Source organism: Lasioglossum baleicum, chromosome 3 (genome assembly GCF_051020765.1).
Source record: "Lasioglossum baleicum chromosome 3, iyLasBale1, whole genome shotgun sequence".
Classification (NCBI taxonomy): Eukaryota; Metazoa; Arthropoda; class Insecta; order Hymenoptera; family Halictidae; genus Lasioglossum; species Lasioglossum baleicum.
In genome coordinates, this window is record NC_134931.1 from 8,229,445 (window position 1) to 8,249,903 (window position 20,459).

Sequence of the window (20,459 nt, forward strand, 5' to 3'; positions counted from 1 at the left end):
GCTGTGTTTAAAATTTGAAGTCTCTAGCTCATCGGGAAGTTAGTTTAAAATCAATTGCAAAATTTGTACCCAACAGACAAACAGACAGACAAGAAATCGTGCTATCAAAAAAGTGGTCATAAAAATGCCATTGTATTAAATAGACTGCGTATTATATGCATTTATGACAAAAATGGGTACGTACAATTTAGAACAGTGCACATGTAAAAAATATTTAAGGACATTAATGTGTTAGTTTCAGATTAATAGAACAATTAAAAGAAGAATACAATTTTTATTTGGCTCCTGTGTCCTACAATTAATGCAAACTTTTCTATTTTGCATAAAAAGCCGCAGTCTAGTATTAAAAAAGAAAATAATATTCTATTTCACTCCAGTTTGTTGCAATTCAGGCAGAAAATTTTGGTAGCATAAAGATCCAGAGTCAAGCTATATTACACTTCTGGTAGACAGAGCGAGGAATTTGCGCCACGCTGATCTATGTATAGTATAAATACGGATTTTTTCTGAACAATTCGCTCTTTGGTGTTTGATGCGCCATGAAATATGATTGCTGCTCGCGGATCTATATAAATACGGATCTGTTGACCGGTTCCGGTGCTTAAACGATTTTTAGGGGATGTAGAAAGGGACACTTGCGCCAGTTCTCCATCGAGCTGAATCCTCGGGCGTTCTCTAGCGGGTGTTCACTAACGTTTTCTGTTATGCCAGTGCTGCACGTACCGAGGACCACTTCAGCGCCGATCCGGCACACGGAGTACATCGACAAGTACGGGTCAAAGAAACAGACCGACAGAAAGGTTAAATTGCACTCGTTCGTCCGGGAGGGAACGCTGTCGAAAAGCAGCGCTAATATGGGTCACTCGACACCGATGTTGAGGAGGAACAATTCGAACGCTTTGACGGACCCAAGCGCAAAAAAGTCGAAAGTCTCGCCGTACCCTGCACCCGCGTCCCAGCCGGTACCCGCGCATTACCCGCCGACCCAATTAAACGGCCAGAACAGCGTCACGTCCTCCCAGGATCGCCGATTGAATTACGTAGGATTAATGCTCGCTTTCATAGTGATCGTCGTCTGTAGCTCATAAAGCCGATTGTCTCCGGCCGTGTTGATCCGGCGCGCGCGAAACTGCCACCGACGACCCAAACCCGCCAGCGTCGATCAAACTAAATCTTTTCGCATCATTTGTTTCTGAAGTGAAAACTTTTTCTGGCGCATCGCGTACACCAGTGTTGGGCGTATTTGTCTCAATTGAGAAAAAATCGTCCTCACCGTAGCGCTCACTGTTCCCTTCCAGTAAACGCGGTGGGGAAGCAAGCGTTTGAGGGGCCCCAACCGTGCCCAGCACAGGTTTATACAATTGCTGGGCAGTGAATGAGTCTGATCCGTCACGCTCTGAGGTGAAACGCTAATCGAGTAAACTCGGGGGAGCCGAGTTTAGCAGAGCGAGCGAGAAACAGACAGGTGTGTTTGGGGTAATTTTTTGTTGGGGATAGTACAGTAAATCCTCTATAGTTGCAAAAGTCTCAGGGAGGTTCGTTTGCAACGTTCGTAGATGGACACTATTGTTTGAGCTTCAAAGACAGAGCCGAACGTACAGAAGGACAGCGCGTATAAATACATAGAGACCGCGCGCGGCCGAAGCGACTACGACTCTCCGCGTCTCTTTCTTTCCCGTACGATGTCCATCCTTGCGCCCGAAACTTTCATCGACAATTAAACCACTAAGTACAGTTGAAATTATATCGTGTTTGGTATTATCTTAATCAGAAAAAAGCCACAAATATATTGATGAAATAAATGTTAAATGCTTTCGGCGCACAACGGTACAATCGGTTATTATGAATTATAAAGCAATTTTGCTAATTGTCAAACAAAATCAACTTTTCGATCCTATTTTGGATCCTTTTCAAGATTTATTTGCATCGCGTCTCTCTGTAAAGTAAATATTTTATAATAATTTCAAAAACTGTTCCCCCCGATCGAACCGTTGCGCCAAAAGCATTTAACATTTATTAACAGCAAATACGATCGATAGAAGAAACATATATATTGATGAAAGTTTCATAAAAAATAAGTAATAATAAAGAAGATTTTTATATTGGTTTACATTGAGAGGACGCGCGGGCCTTTGAACTGTGCCGGCGACTGCGACTCTCCGCGTCCCATTAACCGATATACCCGAGCCGAGATCAGATTACCACAGTGGAAGGGATATTTGTTTGCATTCATCGTGTACGACCTTTTTGCGACTATAGAGGATTTACTGTATTGATTGTTTGTTATTGTGATACCTTTAATTAAACTCGATAGAATTTAGGTACTTAAACCTTCTTTTTATTGCGCGTATTTACAGAGTTTATTTTATGGTTTAATTGACGGTATGTAGTGCGTCTTCGATCGGGCCGATCAAAGTTCGGGAGCAATCTCCGATCTTTGGTGACAATCGGTCGTAAGGGTTCGACCGCGCCTTCATAATATGTATACGCGGAAGTCAAAGTGAACACAGAACGGGACGCAGAACGAATACGACGCAAAACACAGACTGTTGCATGGTACGTACTGATTCCGTGTTGAATCATTTGATAGAAATCAATATTATTTACCTTCATTGTTATTAGAATTAATTCTGTGTTCAAGCGAGTTATGGAAGTGAAAACTTCTTTAGCAAACGAGAAACAGACAGGTGTGTGTCGCGCCGTAGAAGTTTTCACTTCGGTCGTGCGGTCTTATGCGCAAGTGTGTTTTTATTTTGGAATTTCAGAAATAATTCGGAATTTTTTGTTTATATTCTAGTATTTTCACACATTTACAAATTGGAAACATTAATCGCATTAAAAAATTGAAAAGAGTGCACTTACTTAGTTATGTACATCTTGCAAGGAATCGCGAGAAGTTAAAAGAAAAATTACGAAAGAAACGTTTAAAAAGTTTGGCGGCAGATATGATTAGCTTGTGCTCGGTTACTTTCAAACACAATGAAGATATTAAAGAAACGAGGTTCAAGATTGCCCGCAACGTAAAATAAAGTTGACGGGAACTGAACAATTACATTGCGAACTATGTATGTACTACGATTCATAAAATCTTAGATCAATTCTGATTTATTCTACGATCACCTAAATCACTGTCCAGCTGTAACTTATGCCTACGTAATACTAATGGAAATCTCTGCACATTGAAAATATGAATGATTAGAGAGCGGATTTTATGCATTTATAAAAAAACATGTAAAAGTATTTTACTGTTAAAATACTGTTATATTATTTTCAACCTATTCAACATATTAAGAAAGAAAATGAATTTCCATTTCACTCTAGTTGGCTGCTCTTTTCCTTGCGTAACCAGAAATGTTTGCCTTTCCCCTATGTAACCCAGTAAATTTGGGTGAGAAAATGCCAAAAATACAAGTTTATATCCTAGAAGATGAGTAGTTTAAAAGTGATGAGAGTTTAAACTTGAGCGATTTACAGTGTTTTTGACAGATAAAAATGCCGCCATGTTAGCAAAAATTTCTAATTACGCAAGGAAAAGTTTACAGCCTAAGTTTAACCCTCCAGTTTGTTGCAATTCAGACAGAAAATTTGTATTCTGCATATAGATCCGCTATCTAACAATGATACACTTGATTTATTGGATCGAATCATTTTTGCCAGGGTTAGTACGTAGAACGACCGGCGGTGCTACGATCGGAAACGATTAACCCTCAGCACTCGAGTGGTGAGAGACTGAGAGTCATCACAGAAACTGCTATACCATTATTCAAAATATTGCTTACATTATTAAATAAATTGGTATTTAATCAATTAAAACATTTAAGTATTGTATGATGAATTAATATTCGGACGCTCTAAAAAAGACGATAACTTTTTAAATATTGTACTGTACGATTTGAACTTTTTTGGAAAGCTAGAGCAATTAGTTTACTACAGGATGCGAAAAGAAATTTTTCCAAAAATTGCAATCGATCGGAATTGTAGATAAAATACTAAAAGTTGCATTTTACAACTTTTTTATGTGGGACCAAAAATACGTTTCGTAGATCTGTGTCAATTATATGCACGGTGAAAGTTTCGTCGAAATCAGTTGATGCGGGGAAAAACAACAAGCATTGAAAGATGTAAGAGTGCTTAGATTTATTGCAGTTAGAGGCCGAAAATCGTGAAAATCTGCAATTTTTACCATCTTTAAACGTTTGTAGCTCATTGCAACGTCGACCGATTTTCACGAAATTTTCAGAATATGTTTTATTGACACGGATCCACAAAACGTATTTTTAAAATTTTTAATATAGGCCTATATAAAAAAGTTGTAAAATGTTTTCAGTATTTTTTCTACAATTCCGATGAATTGCAATTTTTGAAAAAATTTCTTCTCACATCCTCCAGTAAACTAATTGCTCTAGCTTCCGAAAAAAGTTCAAATCGTATATAGTACAACATTAAAAAAATTACCGTCTTTTTTAGAGCGTCCGAATATTGATTCGAGTCACTGTAGCTCCGGGTGCAAAGGGTTGAAAGTGATCGACAAGAAGAGATTCTAGAACTTCAGCGAGAAAAATCTATGATTTTTATTTTGCGCGCGCCGAATCAATGCGAAAAGTACAAATTATATCGTAGTGGGATAAGAAAGAGTTTGAGAGAGAGCGAACGAACGAGAGAAAACGAAAGAGAGAGAACACATAAAAACGATCGATTGCGTCCCAAGCTTCCGGTCAGAGTAGGGCAATAATCAACTAATATTTAAAAATGACTAATAGTCTTTTTGAATGTTAATCATAACAACATAGACATGAGTAAAAACTTTTCGATTAGTTAGTGATAACTAATTATTAATATTATTGTATGTTAATCGCACAATAATGACTGATGACTAAAGATTGATGACTGATCATCAACTACTAATTCAGTAATAAGCAATAGCTAACGATTACTTAGAGCTGTGACTAACTATTTGCCATTTAGTTAACTAATCAAACTAATCAAACTAATCAAAAAGTTTTGACTAATGACTATTTTGCTATAACATTCACAAAAAGACTATTAGTCATTTTTAAACATTTGTTGATTAATGCCCTACTCTGCTTCCGGTTCACCTTTTAAGTTCACACCACCCGCGACACAGTGTCACCGGATTTTTGAGTTGTTCCGTTTCTTGTATGTACTAGATAGCAATCCGCGATGTTTTTCGCGTTTTTCGATTGTAACAGAGACATTCTCGGACATCCTCGTTGGTGTTGCTTGGTGTTTGAATTGCGTGTGATATCGGGGAGGAAAAAATACTCGTCGATGGTATATCATTCTATATGGTGTAAATAAAACGAACGGTTTTTATGACAATAAACTGTAGCTGTATACGACAAGCCGGTAGAGTATAATTAACATACACACCCGGAAACACTAATGAATCGCCGGTAATAAAAAACGTGTTATCTGTTCAATTTCAATTCCCCCCGCCCGCACCAATTGCCCATTTCTCAACGCTGTAATCGGACGGCGGACGTTCCAGCGCGTTTGTATTTTTATAGACTCGGTTCGTATACTGGAGAGTCCAGGCAGACACTCGTTTTCACTGCCACAACACGTTCGCTGCCACTGTGATTCACTGCTGATCGATGTTAATCGCTAACGGTAAGACATTGCTGCGAGTGATTGAATTGTTAGCGTCATGGTACGAAAAATGTGCTGTAACGGCTCGACATGTGTGAAATGAAAGAGGCGTGCAAAAAGTATTTGTGAAAAATTTATCCATACTATTACTTGAAAAACCATTGAAATGGATTTTATTGATTTTTTAATAAAGTTATTGTCTAACAGTGTTAGAGCTAGGTTTACAGTGAAGTTTTGAAGCCGGAATTTCCAGTTTAATTACATGTGATCATTAGTAGGTTGATTGCCACGTCCTACGTGTTGTTGGCACAATTGTTTGTTCATTTCTTAACTTTAATTTTTATCGTTATTAATTGAATCCATGTAGGTAAACTTTCATTAAATCCGAAAGAATGTCGTGTTTCCGGTGACTGCTTTGGCAGACAACGTGTCTATCATATTAAGAGTTGAGAAGGAAACAAATTATTCGTTCAATTCTTCAGTAAAAACATTACATTGTTGTTAAGTTGTTGTATAGATTATGAACGTGTTGAATGTGCATTCTGAGATGTGTGTGAAGTGGCGGTCGAAAGAAAGTTTTAATTAATCAAGCGAGTGAAAGAACATGAAAAATTCACCGTGTGAAAACATATTAATCTACAGCTTCTTTCTACCATAATTCTTACATTGAACATTCCAACATGAAGTGCACCCTATTGTATGTAGATACATCAAATATAATTTTTCGACAGCATTCAACACAACAAGAAGCACAATTTGGAAAAAAGAGATAATTAGAAATGATGAGCCTTTATTCTAAATCATTCTCGATTAAAATTCCTGAATCACTGCCATTCAATTAAAACGCGATGGAAGAGGGTTGAGGAACAAACCAGTCTTCGAACCAGTAATATTAAACTTTCATTCGGCCCCCACTATGTATAGAAATATACTAAACCAATAAGATTATTTCGATTTAGTTTCGTTCACTATCCCGGACAGTTTACTAGGCATGAATGTGATCCAAAGCCGATCGGTTTCACGCCGGATTATCGAGTTCCGCAAAAGTTCTTCGATGGAGCATGTAATAAATTAATCGTTTATCGATGTTAACCACCTGAGTTGTGTATTCGTGTATATATGTACGACAATAAACGTTGTTTTTACCACGCTGGTGGACATCTCTAATCCTCAATCCTTCTCGAATCATCTCCTAGCTGACTAACCATTTCATTTTTCTTACAGCTACAGTGATCAGAACTGTTTTGTCCCTAATAATTTCAGCAGTAATATTATTCGTCACATCGATAGCAAATCTGATTTTCACACTCTAATAATTTCATCACTCACTGCAGTATACATTAGTTAAAATCCTCATCACGAGTGAGATTATAACTAGACCGTGGATTTTATACATTTGTGCGAAAAATCAGTGGAATTTCATGCAGTGGACAGATTTAAACAAAATTAAGTGCATTAACGTATTAGTTGCAGCTTAATAAGATCGTTAAAAGAAGAAAGAAACTTTTATTTAGTAAATAACATATGGGAATGAGAAGTTGCATGAAGATCCACAGTCTACGTATAATATGGGAAGCATTTCATAGAAATCGTGGTGGAAAAAATGGAAGAGACGATGATACACATCGTCGGCTTCTTTTAATTTTGCAGCGCGAACTAATTCCCTTATCGTTAACGGAAATCGCAACGCGGAACGAAGGATACGGCCGCCCACGCGATTCGGTTGCTCATCGAGCGGAGGACATCGAGAGGCGTTCAGTTAATTAAACACTCTCGTCCGCGGCTGGCTATTGTCTCTTCGCCCGGAATCATGGACCGCGCGTTATCATTTATTGTTCTCGGATCTTTGCTATCGAGCGTCGTGACGTCCAAAAGCACCTGCAGCACTGTCACAAATCGGTCGGGGGCCTCTTTGATCTTACGATGCACCGAGCTGACAAACTTGAGAACCTTGGGCCGAGCGAAGAGCAACCCGACGGCCATTCAAATCACCGACTCGGAGATCAAGAATTTGCCAGGGTGCCAATAATCGAATTTCTTATAAAACAGAAGAAACTTCCTTACTTTAACATTAAACCTACCACGAGGAGGGTCAAAGAAACCATTTTAGACTTTTTATTTAACATTTATTGAAATTGTAAAGGTATTTTCATGGGAATTTATTGAATATATTTTTTGGCTCCAGTATATATTATAGTAAAAATCGCACAAAATATAAATAAATTTAAGCTTGTTATTTTTATAAAAGTATAGTATTATAATACTATACACATCAGTCACTTTTGATGATCGGTAGGTTTAGTGTTAAACGATTTATGCAGTATTCCCTTTCAAAATTCCAGTTAATAATTGATTAAGAATTTTATTTTGGATTTGACTTAATTATTAGACTGCGGATTTTATGTACTTGTGACGAAAAACGAGTAAGTACAATTCAATTCAGTGGATTGTACCTCTAGTGGCTGGGTCAAAGAATTATTACTAATAATTTTGAAAAAGGAATGCACGAAAATTGTAAACTATTAACAATGGTACATGGAACGTTCGCTGGTTATGGGGATAATCTTTTAAATGCGAGCTTATAGTGTTTGCTGCGAGAAGTCTTGAATTGTACGCTTGCGAATATTTATGCGAATTCGCCGGAGGGTTCAGTCGCGGACACGCGATATTTCTCGAATTTCCCGGCGCTCGGGAAATGAAATTAGTACAAATTAAGCGAGACGTTTGAGTTTCGCTATTGTTGCAACAAATAAGCGTAATCTACGTTGTTCAGGATTTTATGGAAGTCTCACGCCACTGAAGAGCCTAAAACGTTCGCATATTCTCTTATTAACTTCGTTCTGTTCCGTATACGTTTTCTGCGTGGCGTACAACGTTTGTTAGAGTGGTTTAATTGGATTATTATTTCATCGAGTCAATGGTAAAAATAATTGTGGGGATTTGTTACGCGGCGCGATGCTTTTGTATCAGATAAAGAAATTACAAAGGGAGTATGTACTGTATTGTATTTTATAAAAACAGATTGAAAGAGAGAGATAATACAAATATATACATATATAATAAATTACACTCTGCCGATCGTTAATAAGTAGAATCTGTTCATGATTTATATTCATTCGAACTTCAAATATATCATTCACTTTATAAATTCCCTTTATGAAACTTTGCTTTGAAAATAAGCTTTGTTGTTGAAAGTATTACTTTATCGAATCAGTAATTATTAACAAGCAGAAAAATGTACAAATGGATGGCAAGACAGCATATGGATAATTATAATCAAATCCTTCTGTGATATATGTATATTCGTTCAAACATACTGTTCAATTTATAGAGAATCCTTTTGTAAAATGAATAACCTTCTTGGGGATTGAATTATTACCTTATGCAGATGTGTTTATAGGACTAATGGCTACAAAATAAGACAGTGTAATTAAAAACCGAAATGTCAGATAACAAGTTTTGTTAATTTGCAGAAACGTGTTTGTAAGATTTGCTGGAAGTCTGAAGAAGCTAGATCTGCATGGAATTGGCATACAAACAATGGATAATTCAACGTTCGCGGGATTAGCGAAGTTGGAGGAGCTGCTACTTTGGGGCAACCGATTACAGGTGACGTGGAAAAAAGATATTTTATTAATTTTTCGAATTGATTATAACTTTGAATAAACTTGACACTGATTAACATATATTTAGCAGATTTATGCACAGTGCAACCCCTTTAATCGGGGATGATTAGTTGACGAAAAATCTTTCAGAAGCTTTAAATTTCCTCCTGAATTTAATGAATAATTCATACACTGTTCTTGTGTCGCAGTATCCATACTGACGTAAGCTACATCAAAATTTTATTTAACTTGCGTTGCGTTCTCGCAAGCGTTCATAATTGAAATGTCACCCCGTAAAATCGCGAAAAAATCTATTAACAATTTTAATTCAACTCTGAACGAAAAGCACACAACCGATAACCTATAAGTAATTGAACTGAGAAACCTACCTGAAAATCTTGTAACAAACGAATTCTCTAGCTCAGTGGTTCTTAATTTTGACATTAACAGATATTTGTGCTAAAAAAAGGTCATTCAAATCATTTCCATGTTCAAAATGTTTCGTGTTTTCACACATTTCCATGTTTCAAATTAAGTCTCAAGAATTACGTAAAATGCCTAGGGTTGGGATGGGATCCCCCAAAAAAATGTTGTTCAAGAGGGGGGCCTCGGATTACATGAGTTTAAGAACCACTGCTCTAGCTATGTAGAAAGAACAAAATATGACAATAAAATTAGCTAAAAAAATACAGAAAAAATACATGTACGATTCCAAAATTAATCAGTGAAGATCTTTATGCATTCATTATGCAAGAATATGAGCACATTAATGAAAATTCATCCACAAGGAACCTTCTAGTGGAGGCACAACACTTTTATCTTCTTCAGATTTCTACAAAATAATTCATGAAAATAAGAATGTTCATAAAGATTTGCAGTTTACAATTATAAAATAATTATAAAATTGAAGTCAGTGTACGGAGACTGCTTCGCGGGCACTCCGAACCTGAAGACATTGGACGTCTCGTTCAACAACATCCAGGTGATCGACTACAAGGTGTTCCTGATGCTGCCCAATCTGGAGAATTTCTACTTCGACAACAATCAAATCAAGTTCATCGACTACTCCATGCTGGCCTACCTAAAAAACCTTAAAAACGTCAAGTTCGAGAAGAACCCGTTGAACTGGGGGTGAGTGCGCGCAACTTCTTTTTCCAATAATGTTAAACGAATCGCGAGAAAACGCCAGGGACATGGCAGGAGTAACAGGGTGGGGGATGGTGAAAGAGGCAAGGGGGTGGTCGAGGAAAAGAAGGGGACAGACGTTTCTCCTATTCTGAAAAGACTTTTATCGACTCCGCGCGACGAATGCAGCGCATTGCAATATTCATCGAGTACAGCGAGATCCTGATTAGCACCCGGGGTACGATCCCGGCAATTTACACTTGACGAGGATATTTTAATGCGGCATTAACTCTTTCACACCTGGTCATTTCGACCAAGTTTCTTTTCTTTTGAAAGCGTTCTTCTTTATTTCATCGACGATGAAAGGGAATCGCTTAAGTGTTGAACAGGTGCACGTGAAATACTGTAGCCCTTATACATTCCAGAAAATGTATAGCAGCGCAGACATTTCTAAAAATCAATTGTTTAATATTGAGATGAGGGACTTCGATCTTGGAGAACATTTTACAACTAATTTCATGATTTTTCATAGTGTTGTTCACCTTGAAACATTCGTTTTTTTTAAACTTCAACTCTAGTGCATTCAAGAGTGTGTAGCAGTGTTGAAATGTCCAAAAGTCGATTTTTTATTATTGAGCTTGAGAGTCTCGTTTTCTATGAACATTTTAAAATAAATTTCACGTTTTTTCATGAAGTTGTTTTCCTTGAAACATTCGTTTTTTGGTAGAATGTCATTTCTTCGAACGGAACTTCGACACTGGTGCATTCAAGGACGTGCAGCAGTGTTAAAATTTCCAAAAATCGTTGTTTTATCATTGAGCTTGAGAGTCTCGTTTTCTATGAACATTCTAAAATAAATATTATGTTTTTTCATTATGTTGTTTACCTTGAAACTGCATTCTTCTTGATACACGTACTGCAGTTGCTGGTTTCCGTTACCTTTATCGCTCCATAAAATTAACAGTTCTCAACATTCACACAATTTTTGTTTAAATTATTTGTCAATGCTATTAGAATGTTCACCGATTCGTATCAAGGTAATCTCACTCGGGAAACACCATTGATTTTTGCTGTACAAATATTTGTTTCTTTCAGAGAGTTTCGCTTATGAATTTATATATTTGTAATTGTTTTTGGTAAGTGCAGGTACCGGGCCCACTTAACGTGGCAATTGGACAATCAGAAGGTGAGGCACAGAGAAGAATGGGAGGACTGGGCGTGGATGAATACTATGATCAAAGAATGCGCGGAAAGTGGACGCGGGGAAATACCGAAAGACACGGTCCTCGATTGCGTAGTCGGCGAATTGCTCGACTTCGCGCATGAAATATTTTCCATGGAGACGAGACAACAAAAGAACGAATGCACCGCTGAAACGGAACGGGCAGTGAGGTGCATGAGACCCCAGAATGTTACCGGTAACACCGATAACGAGACCATCAGGAGGATTCTCGAAAGCTACGTCGCCGGTGTTAGGACACCATCCACGATGTCGCAGAGACTGTTTTCTATGTGGTTCTCTCCGTACTAATCGTAACAGGCTCTTGATAGCTCTAAAAGCATGCCAATTGAATGCTAATGATACCCTGTATTACAGCGGATTTCACTAATCTTTATTGATTATAATCTCTTATTAACCGCCAATGCTTCGGGTCTATTTGAATAAAGTAGAACTCTGATACAGAAATGTCTTTATTGTAGCAGATGTTTTACTACATCCCAATGAACGTAAATATTTTAGATTGTTTAAACGTTTTTCTATGCTGAGTTTCAAAAAATTGCATCAAATTCGTAATCTAGTTGTAATGTTACGTAGCTTTATAAAATTCTGACATTCCAGTATTGTTTAGAAATAATTAGCTAATGGATTTTTAAATATAAACCCAATAAAGGGAAGATTGAAGTATCGCATTGCATTTAATCTTTCAAGAACATCTATTTCAATCGTTTTGAAAAAAGCGGAAGTTTAAGGAAGTCGAGCGGAAGTCGATCATGATTCTTCTTGGTATCCGAAAGTTGGTTTGAAATGAATTAAATCAGTGGGTGAAAAACAGTTCATTTGAGCTTCCTTTAAACTTGAAACTTATAATTGAACTATATTAAAGTGTCCACTCAACTTTTTGGTAAATGGCACTGTTTAATAATTATTCGACAAAGAGCTCGTTATCTATGTGTAACACAGTTCTTCCTGAAGTTATAATAATTTCAAACATCATCATTTAATTTGTACTACGCTTCTTGTCAAATGAAATTTTGTAATTTTAATAAAAACGTTCTGAAGTTGTTCGCAAGGTGAAAATCAATTTACGAGCAATGTAAATTTATTCATCGTGCACATTAACCCTGATAAAATTCGTAACATTGATTAATTCGATCGCACATTATCATAATTTAACAACTATCCGTTTTAATTTGTTTCTAGTTGCAATGGAGCACGTTCTCGTATCTTTTAGTTGAAATGATAATTAGACATAGTTACACTTCGTAACTTCATAATGTCGAATTTTTACAAAGAAATTTTTGTGAAATAATGTCGCTTTGCCCGGAAGGTAAGATATGAACGTTTCCTAATGAGACTTGATTGCGTTCCTATTATCGTGTATTATGTCCCCGTGTAAAAATGATCCAAATGCCAGCCTGCAGATGTCAATTAGTCGTGACGATATGCAGGCTCGAAGGGCCGCGCTTGCGAATGCAAATTCCTTATTCGGAAACAATTGGATTTGTGAAGCAACGACTTGCCGAATTGCTGCAAGAAAAGCATCGTAATTGGAAACCGGATAGGATGAAGCTTTGGAACCGGGGTTTTTATTTGGAAGACAATCGTACCCTCTCCGATTACAATTTGACTTCGGAAGATCGAATAATGTTGCTCCTCGACGACCGTTGTTCCCTTTGATGCAACAAAATACGGTTCGTTCGTTTCCAGAAGAACCTGTGCGGAATCCAAAATGTACAGTGACTTACAACCAAAATCGTACACCAAATACAAAAGTGTGGTTTACAGCTGTTTGTCATTAAATTAGGACTATAAAGATTACACACATTTCAATCTTTTAGCATTTGAAACGTGTTTTTATATGTAGTGTACGATTTCGGCTGCGCTTAGGGCGCTTTACTGTCTTCCTTCATTCGTTCTTGTTTTAGTTTAAATAGTTACAACAATAATTCTTTTCGCACTTCTGTAATTATGTTTCTACGGTTTTCGTAACTAAGAATCTTTGAGAATTTTTAATTTATATTTTTAATGGCGTTTTCGATATGTTTATTGATTATACTTGTTTAATAATAAAAACAACCAATTGATCTTCAAATATCACTGTTTATTACAAGTTCATCGTGAACTGTAGCATTATAAAATGATTACAAAAGAACTAAACATATCACGCTTGCGTACTGCAAGTGCGCTTTTACGAACATAAACGAAACAATGATTTAACAATGATTTAACATTTGATGACGCATTAAAATAACAATAATTAAAACTAATTTTGATTGTCAACGTACTTTATATTGAGATCTCGCATTTATCTTATTAAAATTGATTATAAAATATCTTAAAATACATATAAATATATTGTTTAACGTAGAGAACCAGCTATTGCCAAATTTTCTGTAACCTGAATCTTAAAAAAATCCACTCTTCTCCGCTTTCATTTTTATAAAAATTCTTACGATTTCCTTCGATAAATATCATAGTCAAACTTTTATTTCATTGCGTAAAAGAATCGAAATACATAGCATGGCATTCGGTAATAATTTGTGCTATCAGTAAAAACTAGCTTTTACAGTTCAATCAGTATACAATACAATTATATCATTAAACACATTAAATTCAGCAAGAAAAGTGATCATTTATGTAGCTAAATCAAATCCTAAAATATCATACGTCCGATTTAAACATTTCACACCCTCTATTATGCGTCTCTGGATTAAAAAATGGATTAAAACGTGTCGAGCTCTTTTATTATTTATCATGCTTTCGGATCTCTACGTTATATAAATATGGACGGTTAGTGATAAATAAAACTTTGTCACTGTTTTAATTGTAACGAGTGTAATTGTCCCAGCCAACTGGTGATCCAACCACGGGATTAACGCCTAATTTTTGTTCTGTACGATACTGCTCGCTGTCCTGGAATACTGTTCAAAAAACAAAAAACAACATATACTGAACATTATTGATTTTTTTATTAACATTTAAATATTTAAATTATTGCAATGCAATTAATGTGTTAGTTAAAGTGAATCATCGAGAAAGAAAAAATTTAAAAAATTGTTAATAATTTTTTGTCATTTTTTAAACAATTGTTAAAAATTTCATTGTTTTATCTATTTAAATGGAGGACGAGAATTCTTTTTCTATAAAAAGAAATATATCTCGGCTACTTGAACTACACATAAAGATCCTCTAAAAATTCTTTGTTAAAAAAGTTCTGATTAAATAATCGATATCTGCATCTCAAAGAGAAATATAAATACATACAGGGAGTATATGTTACTGAAGGAGGATGAAGAGAATCATTTTGTGTGCACGGGTGGCCTGAAGCGAACCAAAACAAACCAAGTGTTTATGTATCATATTACATGCCTAAGCGTACGCATCATTTCGGACGCGAAGCTCCTCCGCAGTTACTTCCCTCTTTCAACAAAACATTCTAAACTACTATACACATACATATGAACTTCATCCATAAATAATTTCTGTTCGGAAACAAATTTCATTAATGCTATAATAGTCTTAAATTCCAATTATTTTATTGCTGGATAATATTGATATAGTAAAACGGAAATTATTTATGGTACGACTAAACGTTTTCTACTTCCACTTCCACTTACCGCAACTTTGAAATGCTGAAGACACGTAGTTGTACATCTTCGAGCACGCCGCAACAATTGCATCTTCCGTCGTGGTCATTATATCGCCGTGATATTCCAATAGAAGTTGTTCATTTTTGAAAATGGTAATCTAAAAAATCGAAACAAAAATGTGAACAAAAAATTATTAGACACATTTATTTGTTTTCCATTTCACTTTTAGAAATATAAAGCATTTTTAGCAGGGCCAAAAGTAAAATAATTGCTATTGCAATAAATCCTGAACTTAGAATGAAGAAGACGAATTTTTATTTACTTTGCAAACGAAATTCGGCGAAGCAGCAACTTGCAAACAGTTGAAATGGCAAGATGCACTGAACTCATCTTTCATAAAATTTCGCAAAGCGGTCATGTGCAGCAAAACAGGATCAGCCTTGTCATTATTATTGTAGTCATTCTTAGGTAATTTTGAATTATGTTTTTTTATCAAAGCTTGCTTTCGACGATTTTGATCTTTGTTCCGCGAATGTGATATTGCCACAGCTTCATTGATACATTTCTGTCTTTCCAACATTTTCGTAGCACCGATTGGCTTTGCCCAACTAATTTCCCAACCCTCGGCATCGGCAACGCCATTTCGTTCTGAAAATTGTTTAAGAAATATGTAGCTATTAACAAGGCACAAACAGAGAAATCGAATTAAAAAATTAAAGAATTAATACACACTGGTCATAATGTTCAATACAGTTTCGGCTGCTTTACGATTTTCATAGTGAACGAACGCGAAGTGATTAATCTTTTTCAACTTCAGCACAGGAATCTTCGTGGTTTTTTGAAATAATTCTCGAATTTTCTGCTGCGGCATGTCCAGCGACAAATTTCGCACAAACAGAGCCGTTACCTGAGAATTATCAGAAACTTCGTAAATGTAAAAACAACAAAGATGGATCAAAATACAATAAATTTTAATCCTCGCAGGAAGGAGGAAAAATTCAGTGAAACGCAAACTCGAAGAGACATAAAATTAAAAAAAATATTTTCTACCACGTATTACGTTTTAGAATCTTACCGTTTCCATGATCTCCTCGTCGATAGGGTCTCCAGGCTCAGGATCAGCCCAATCGACCGCAATTTCGTGGTCCCAGAGCATAACTTTTCCGGGGATTAATTTCCGTCTTGCCATGGCAGCAGCCCTATGATCCTTAAATTCTACGAAAATGAAACCCCGGTTCTGGGTCTTATCATGTGCACTCGGATAGAGATAAACATTAGTGATGCCGTCAAGGATTTTATTCAATTCTTGCAGGAATTCCTCTTTGCACTTGTTCTTCGGCACTCCGCCAAAAAATAGTCGACAATTATCAACAGATTTAACAACGCCGATTCGATGTCCCGGTCTAATCTCGAAGCTATCAAGTTTGATGCATGCGGTCCTCGCTGTTTTCGTGTCTTCGAACGACGCGAAAGCGTAGCCTCGTGTGGATCCGGAAAAATCAAGCATCAATCTCAGTTCGCAGAGACGACCGATTTTCTCGAGGATCGGCATCAATTCGTCCTCGTAGCAATCGCGTGGTAAACGCCCGAGGAAAATCTCGGCACCTTTCACACGTTGCTTTTCTCCGCTTACGATCTCTGGAGCTGTCAGCCTGCGTTGCCCGTTTTCCTGCACCAGTTCGTATTTTGTTCGCTGCAGCATTTCCAGCAATCTTATGGTTAACTGGCACTCATTCGGGGCACCAGGTATATTACAAGCAGCCATTGACTTTGTTACTTCCATAGCGAAACCTTCGACCGCCGTGAAAGCGATAGACCAACTGACTCTGACTGCGATCAACAGATCCTTTTTTCGTCACCCCAGATCTCTTGTCCTCTTCCTACTCGGACTCCCTACTCGACCGGCATAATTCTCTGAAATTGACGATCCTTCTTCCTCCGATGGGGCGATCATGGTTACTCTGTCACTCTCGAGACTCCTCCGTGTTTTCAGGAAGAGAGACAACAGACCTTCCGTATGTTTTGCTTGGACGTGGACGTAAAGTCGCAAGGGCACACGCAACCCGTACGAAGATCGAATTATATCACTATTCGGCAAACTGCGGCTCGCGAGCCACATGCGGCTCTTTGTTTACTTCAGTGCGGCTCTTCCACGAATGACGTGTTTAAAATTAATTTATTTCATTTTAATTCAACAGTATTTTAATACAATTTTTAATCAGCCTGTGTGTTATGTATCCGTATTTTTATAGTTAAGATTAATAAAGCCTATGAACGTATTACTTAACATCTATGTATAATACTTAATCTATTATTTTATCATTCTTATGTTATCAATCATGTCACTAAAAGGAAAATTGAAAAATTCCGATATATGTTTACATGTATTTATTTCGGTTTCAGTATTTCTCTATTTCGGTACTATACATAATGTACATACATAATATGTATCGGTTTCGGTACAGCCTTGTTGGCATAACACCGCTATCAAAATGATATCGGTTTTAAATCCCTGCTTTAGTTTATTAATACTCTTATACGTGTATTACAGATAATTAATATACTACTAGAGTTTATTGGTTTACGTGTAGTTTTCTAGTGTCTAGCATAACTCTCAATTGTTTCGTGACTGTAAACGGGAAATTTCATTAATATATGTTGGGAAATGGGTTTTTAACGCTGGAGAATTCTGATTTAAAATATGTTTTATTTTCGACTAACGGACTTGAAGTGAAGAAGAAAAATGTGTGCAGGGGAAACAGAAAATCAATCACCCACTTGTGAAAAGGAAAAGACCAAGGTTGCATCGTTTATTGTCCTGGCCCTTGGGTGCGAGAAATACCAGGCCTATGAGTCTGATGACATCTGGTCTGTTATTTTACGTTAGAGAAATGCGCAGTATTTCTCATACACAACGCAATTCATTTTTGCTCTTTGACAGTTGCACATTATTATTGCTAATAATCCTACATATTAACTAAAATTTTTACAAATTCATATTGTAAAATTCATAGCAAAACATATTTAATAGTTATACTTGATAAATAAATTTTATTATTATTAACAAATATTTGCTATAATGTGTACTATCATTAATTATTAATAACACATATGAATCGCGGAATATCTCGTTTATAGTATATCGTATCCTATACGTTGGAAAAATCGAAATTATTACCGATAAATAGCCAAATATTGCCAATAATATGTATTATCTTCACATTAGCTAATTATGCATCTATGTATATGATCAAAGTGAGTAAGACAGTACCTTGTAATTAATACAGAAAATTCTTATTTTGTTTTAACAAAATTTTGGAATTTGGAAATTTCGAACATTTTGTTTTACAAAGAATTAGAACTAAAACCTCGTTATCAGCTCTGTCAGAATTAATAGCTCGATGTTAAGGGGTTTCTTTCAGTACCAATTTTGGAATATCCCGGAAGGACTTTCTTAAATTTTGAAGATTTAAATTAAGAGTGGATGATGCAATTTATTTAAAATACGGGAAATTAAATGATAAATATCTCGCGGCGATCGGTGGTTCATAATTACTCGTATCATATAATAAAATATATAATTATATATATACATCTATATATATTTATTTAATTTGGATCTCGCGGTCAGGAAATACATAATATGTAATTATGTTTTAAAAATAGTCACTTCGACAGGCATCGAAACACTAACCATCTAGCGGTGAATGCTCGAACTAAAAAGCGTATGACAAGTAACGCCGACATCTCGTCGGTGCTGCCAGCCCCTGTGTTATTCAGGGGGACGGGTCGGTTACTAACCGGGCGCGACGGGCGCGGGGATAACGTAAAAGTTACAGTGATCTGATATACCACATCGCTAAAAATTCGAAATAGTGTCACAATAATGCCAAAACATCGTCTGAAATATGGCGGAGAATGTAACATTTAATAATAATCGATATGGTTTCGCGATAATTAGCATTCTCACCGATACATCGCGACGAGAATCTCCTCAATGGTATTCTTCACCGACAAAATATCGTCGATGGCCTTCTGTTTCTCTGGATGGAGCCAGAATATATCCTAGAGGGCGTAAGACATGCCGACATATTCGGGGGACACGAACTCCCATAAGATTGGCAGTCTCGTCGGTGATATAAGTTATGTACATGTATGCAATATACAAACTACAAACACTTTATGTATGAATTTACAATGAATATAGATAAAGACTATGTATTATAAAGAATATCTGCGTATTATATTTATTGAACCACCAATTTTTCCCAAACGTCCCACTTGTTGTAGAGTTATACTACTGATTTCCGCAAAAATGTACTTTTCATTGAGTTACTGTGCTGATTTGGAATTGCAAAAATAGTGAAACTTTGAAAAACAAAAATATTCCAGCGTCTGGCTTATGGTTGAGTTGTACTACTGAATTTTGCCACCTCCTTCGATATCATGTTCTCCTAATACAATGTTCGATCTTTAGTAAAGTGTTCGAAAACCTCTAAAATTGAGTTTTGTATTAGGAGAACATGATATCGAAGGAGGTGGCACGAAATTCAGTAGTGCAACTCCCCAGACAACCAGGGCTGCACCGGGCAGCAATGTCGCGTTTTGGATCCCTGCTGCCGCGAGGCTGCACGGAAAACGGTGGGGGATTTTTCCTCACCGTAAGAGGGCAACACAGTCGCGCCAATGTTTCGAATGCCGTACGCAGCGCCATACAGGCACGTACAGGCCTTGTACTAGGGAGCAGGGGGTCTCTCGCCCCGGTAAGGTGATACAGAGCTGGTCGCGCTGATGTGGATCTTCCACATTAAGATGTCGGTAAAGTAAATGTCTATTGTACAAATGTGTAGCAGCAGCAGCAACAGTCTTTCTTTTTACTGACAAAAATTAATATTATTATTTAAATTACATACTACATACTATCAGGTCGTTCGGAAAGTAATTTTGTTTATCGTGTAGGGATGGCAATGCTTCCGTTTGTCATTACTAGACTGCAGATCTTTCTGCAAAATAAAAAATGTCAGCGTCGATTACAGGAAATAGAAACTAAATTGAATTGAATTATTTCTTCAGCAAAGGAGAAAACGAAATGACTTTCCGAACGAGCTAATACATTAACATATTACAATAGGAGAGCTGCATAAAGTCTAAATAAAATCAATCTCATCATTTTCATACAAAGAAACATTTACCAGTTACTTTTAAGGTTCGGTAGGTGTAGAGGGTTGAAACGTCTTCGTGCAAAAAAAAATGTGTCGTAGAAGGGAAAAGAAACTTAATTTATAACTTTCGGCTCGAGCGCGTTTC

The 20,459-nt window shown here is 36.6% G+C and overlaps 3 protein-coding genes across 5 annotated transcripts in view; 2 read left to right on the top strand and 1 right to left on the bottom strand.

Moving 5' to 3' along the window:
- The window catches only part of LOC143207299 (lachesin), a 79,061-nt gene extending 72,313 nt beyond the window's left edge, over positions 1-6,748 (top strand). For 2 of the 3 annotated variants that reach the window (XM_076420580.1, XM_076420581.1), the window contains exon 9: positions 712-6,748. In XM_076420580.1, the coding sequence (XP_076276695.1) occupies positions 712-1,088 (377 nt within the window). In that variant the 3' untranslated portion in view covers positions 1,089-6,748. The remainder of the gene's footprint in view (positions 1-711) is intronic. The other variant, XM_076420582.1, reaches the window with a different exon arrangement.
- A 518-nt stretch (positions 6,749-7,266) lies between these two features.
- Positions 7,267-12,040, top strand: LOC143207309 (uncharacterized). Its single transcript, XM_076420597.1, has 4 exons — positions 7,267-7,629; positions 9,084-9,219; positions 10,126-10,346; positions 11,487-12,040. Exons 1-4 carry the CDS (start codon positions 7,421-7,423, stop codon positions 11,869-11,871), a joined length of 951 nt encoding a protein of 316 aa, XP_076276712.1. The 5' UTR covers positions 7,267-7,420; the 3' UTR covers positions 11,872-12,040.
- Positions 12,041-13,616: 1,576 nt separating this feature from the next.
- LOC143207300 (APOBEC1 complementation factor) lies at positions 13,617-17,172 on the bottom strand. Its single transcript, XM_076420584.1, has 5 exons — positions 16,228-17,172; positions 15,885-16,059; positions 15,475-15,800; positions 15,180-15,309; positions 13,617-14,483 (listed from the first exon to the last, which is right to left on the bottom strand). The coding sequence occupies exons 1-5, from the start codon at positions 16,933-16,935 to the stop codon at positions 14,383-14,385; spliced, it is 1,440 nt and encodes a 479-aa protein (XP_076276699.1). The 5' UTR covers positions 16,936-17,172; the 3' UTR covers positions 13,617-14,382.
- Positions 17,173-20,459: the final 3,287 nt, after the last annotated feature.

Coding starts and splice junctions, on each gene's coding strand:
- LOC143207309 (XM_076420597.1), top strand. CDS start 7,421: ATGGACCGCGCGTTATCATTTATTGTTCTCGGATCTTTGCTATCGAGC. Junction 9,220..10,125: donor TTTGGGGCAACCGATTACAG/GTGACGTGGAAA, acceptor ATAAAATTGAAG/TCAGTGTACGGAGACTGCTT. Junction 10,347..11,486: donor AAGAACCCGTTGAACTGGGG/GTGAGTGCGCGC, acceptor TGGTAAGTGCAG/GTACCGGGCCCACTTAACGT.
- LOC143207300 (XM_076420584.1), bottom strand. CDS start 16,935: ATGGAAGTAACAAAGTCAATGGCTGCTTGTAATATACCTGGTGCCCCG. Junction 15,801..15,884: donor TGTATTGAACATTATGACCA/GTGTGTATTAAT, acceptor AACAATTTTCAG/AACGAAATGGCGTTGCCGAT. Junction 15,310..15,474: donor CGCCGAATTTCGTTTGCAAA/GTAAATAAAAAT, acceptor TCGATTTTTTAG/ATTACCATTTTCAAAAATGA.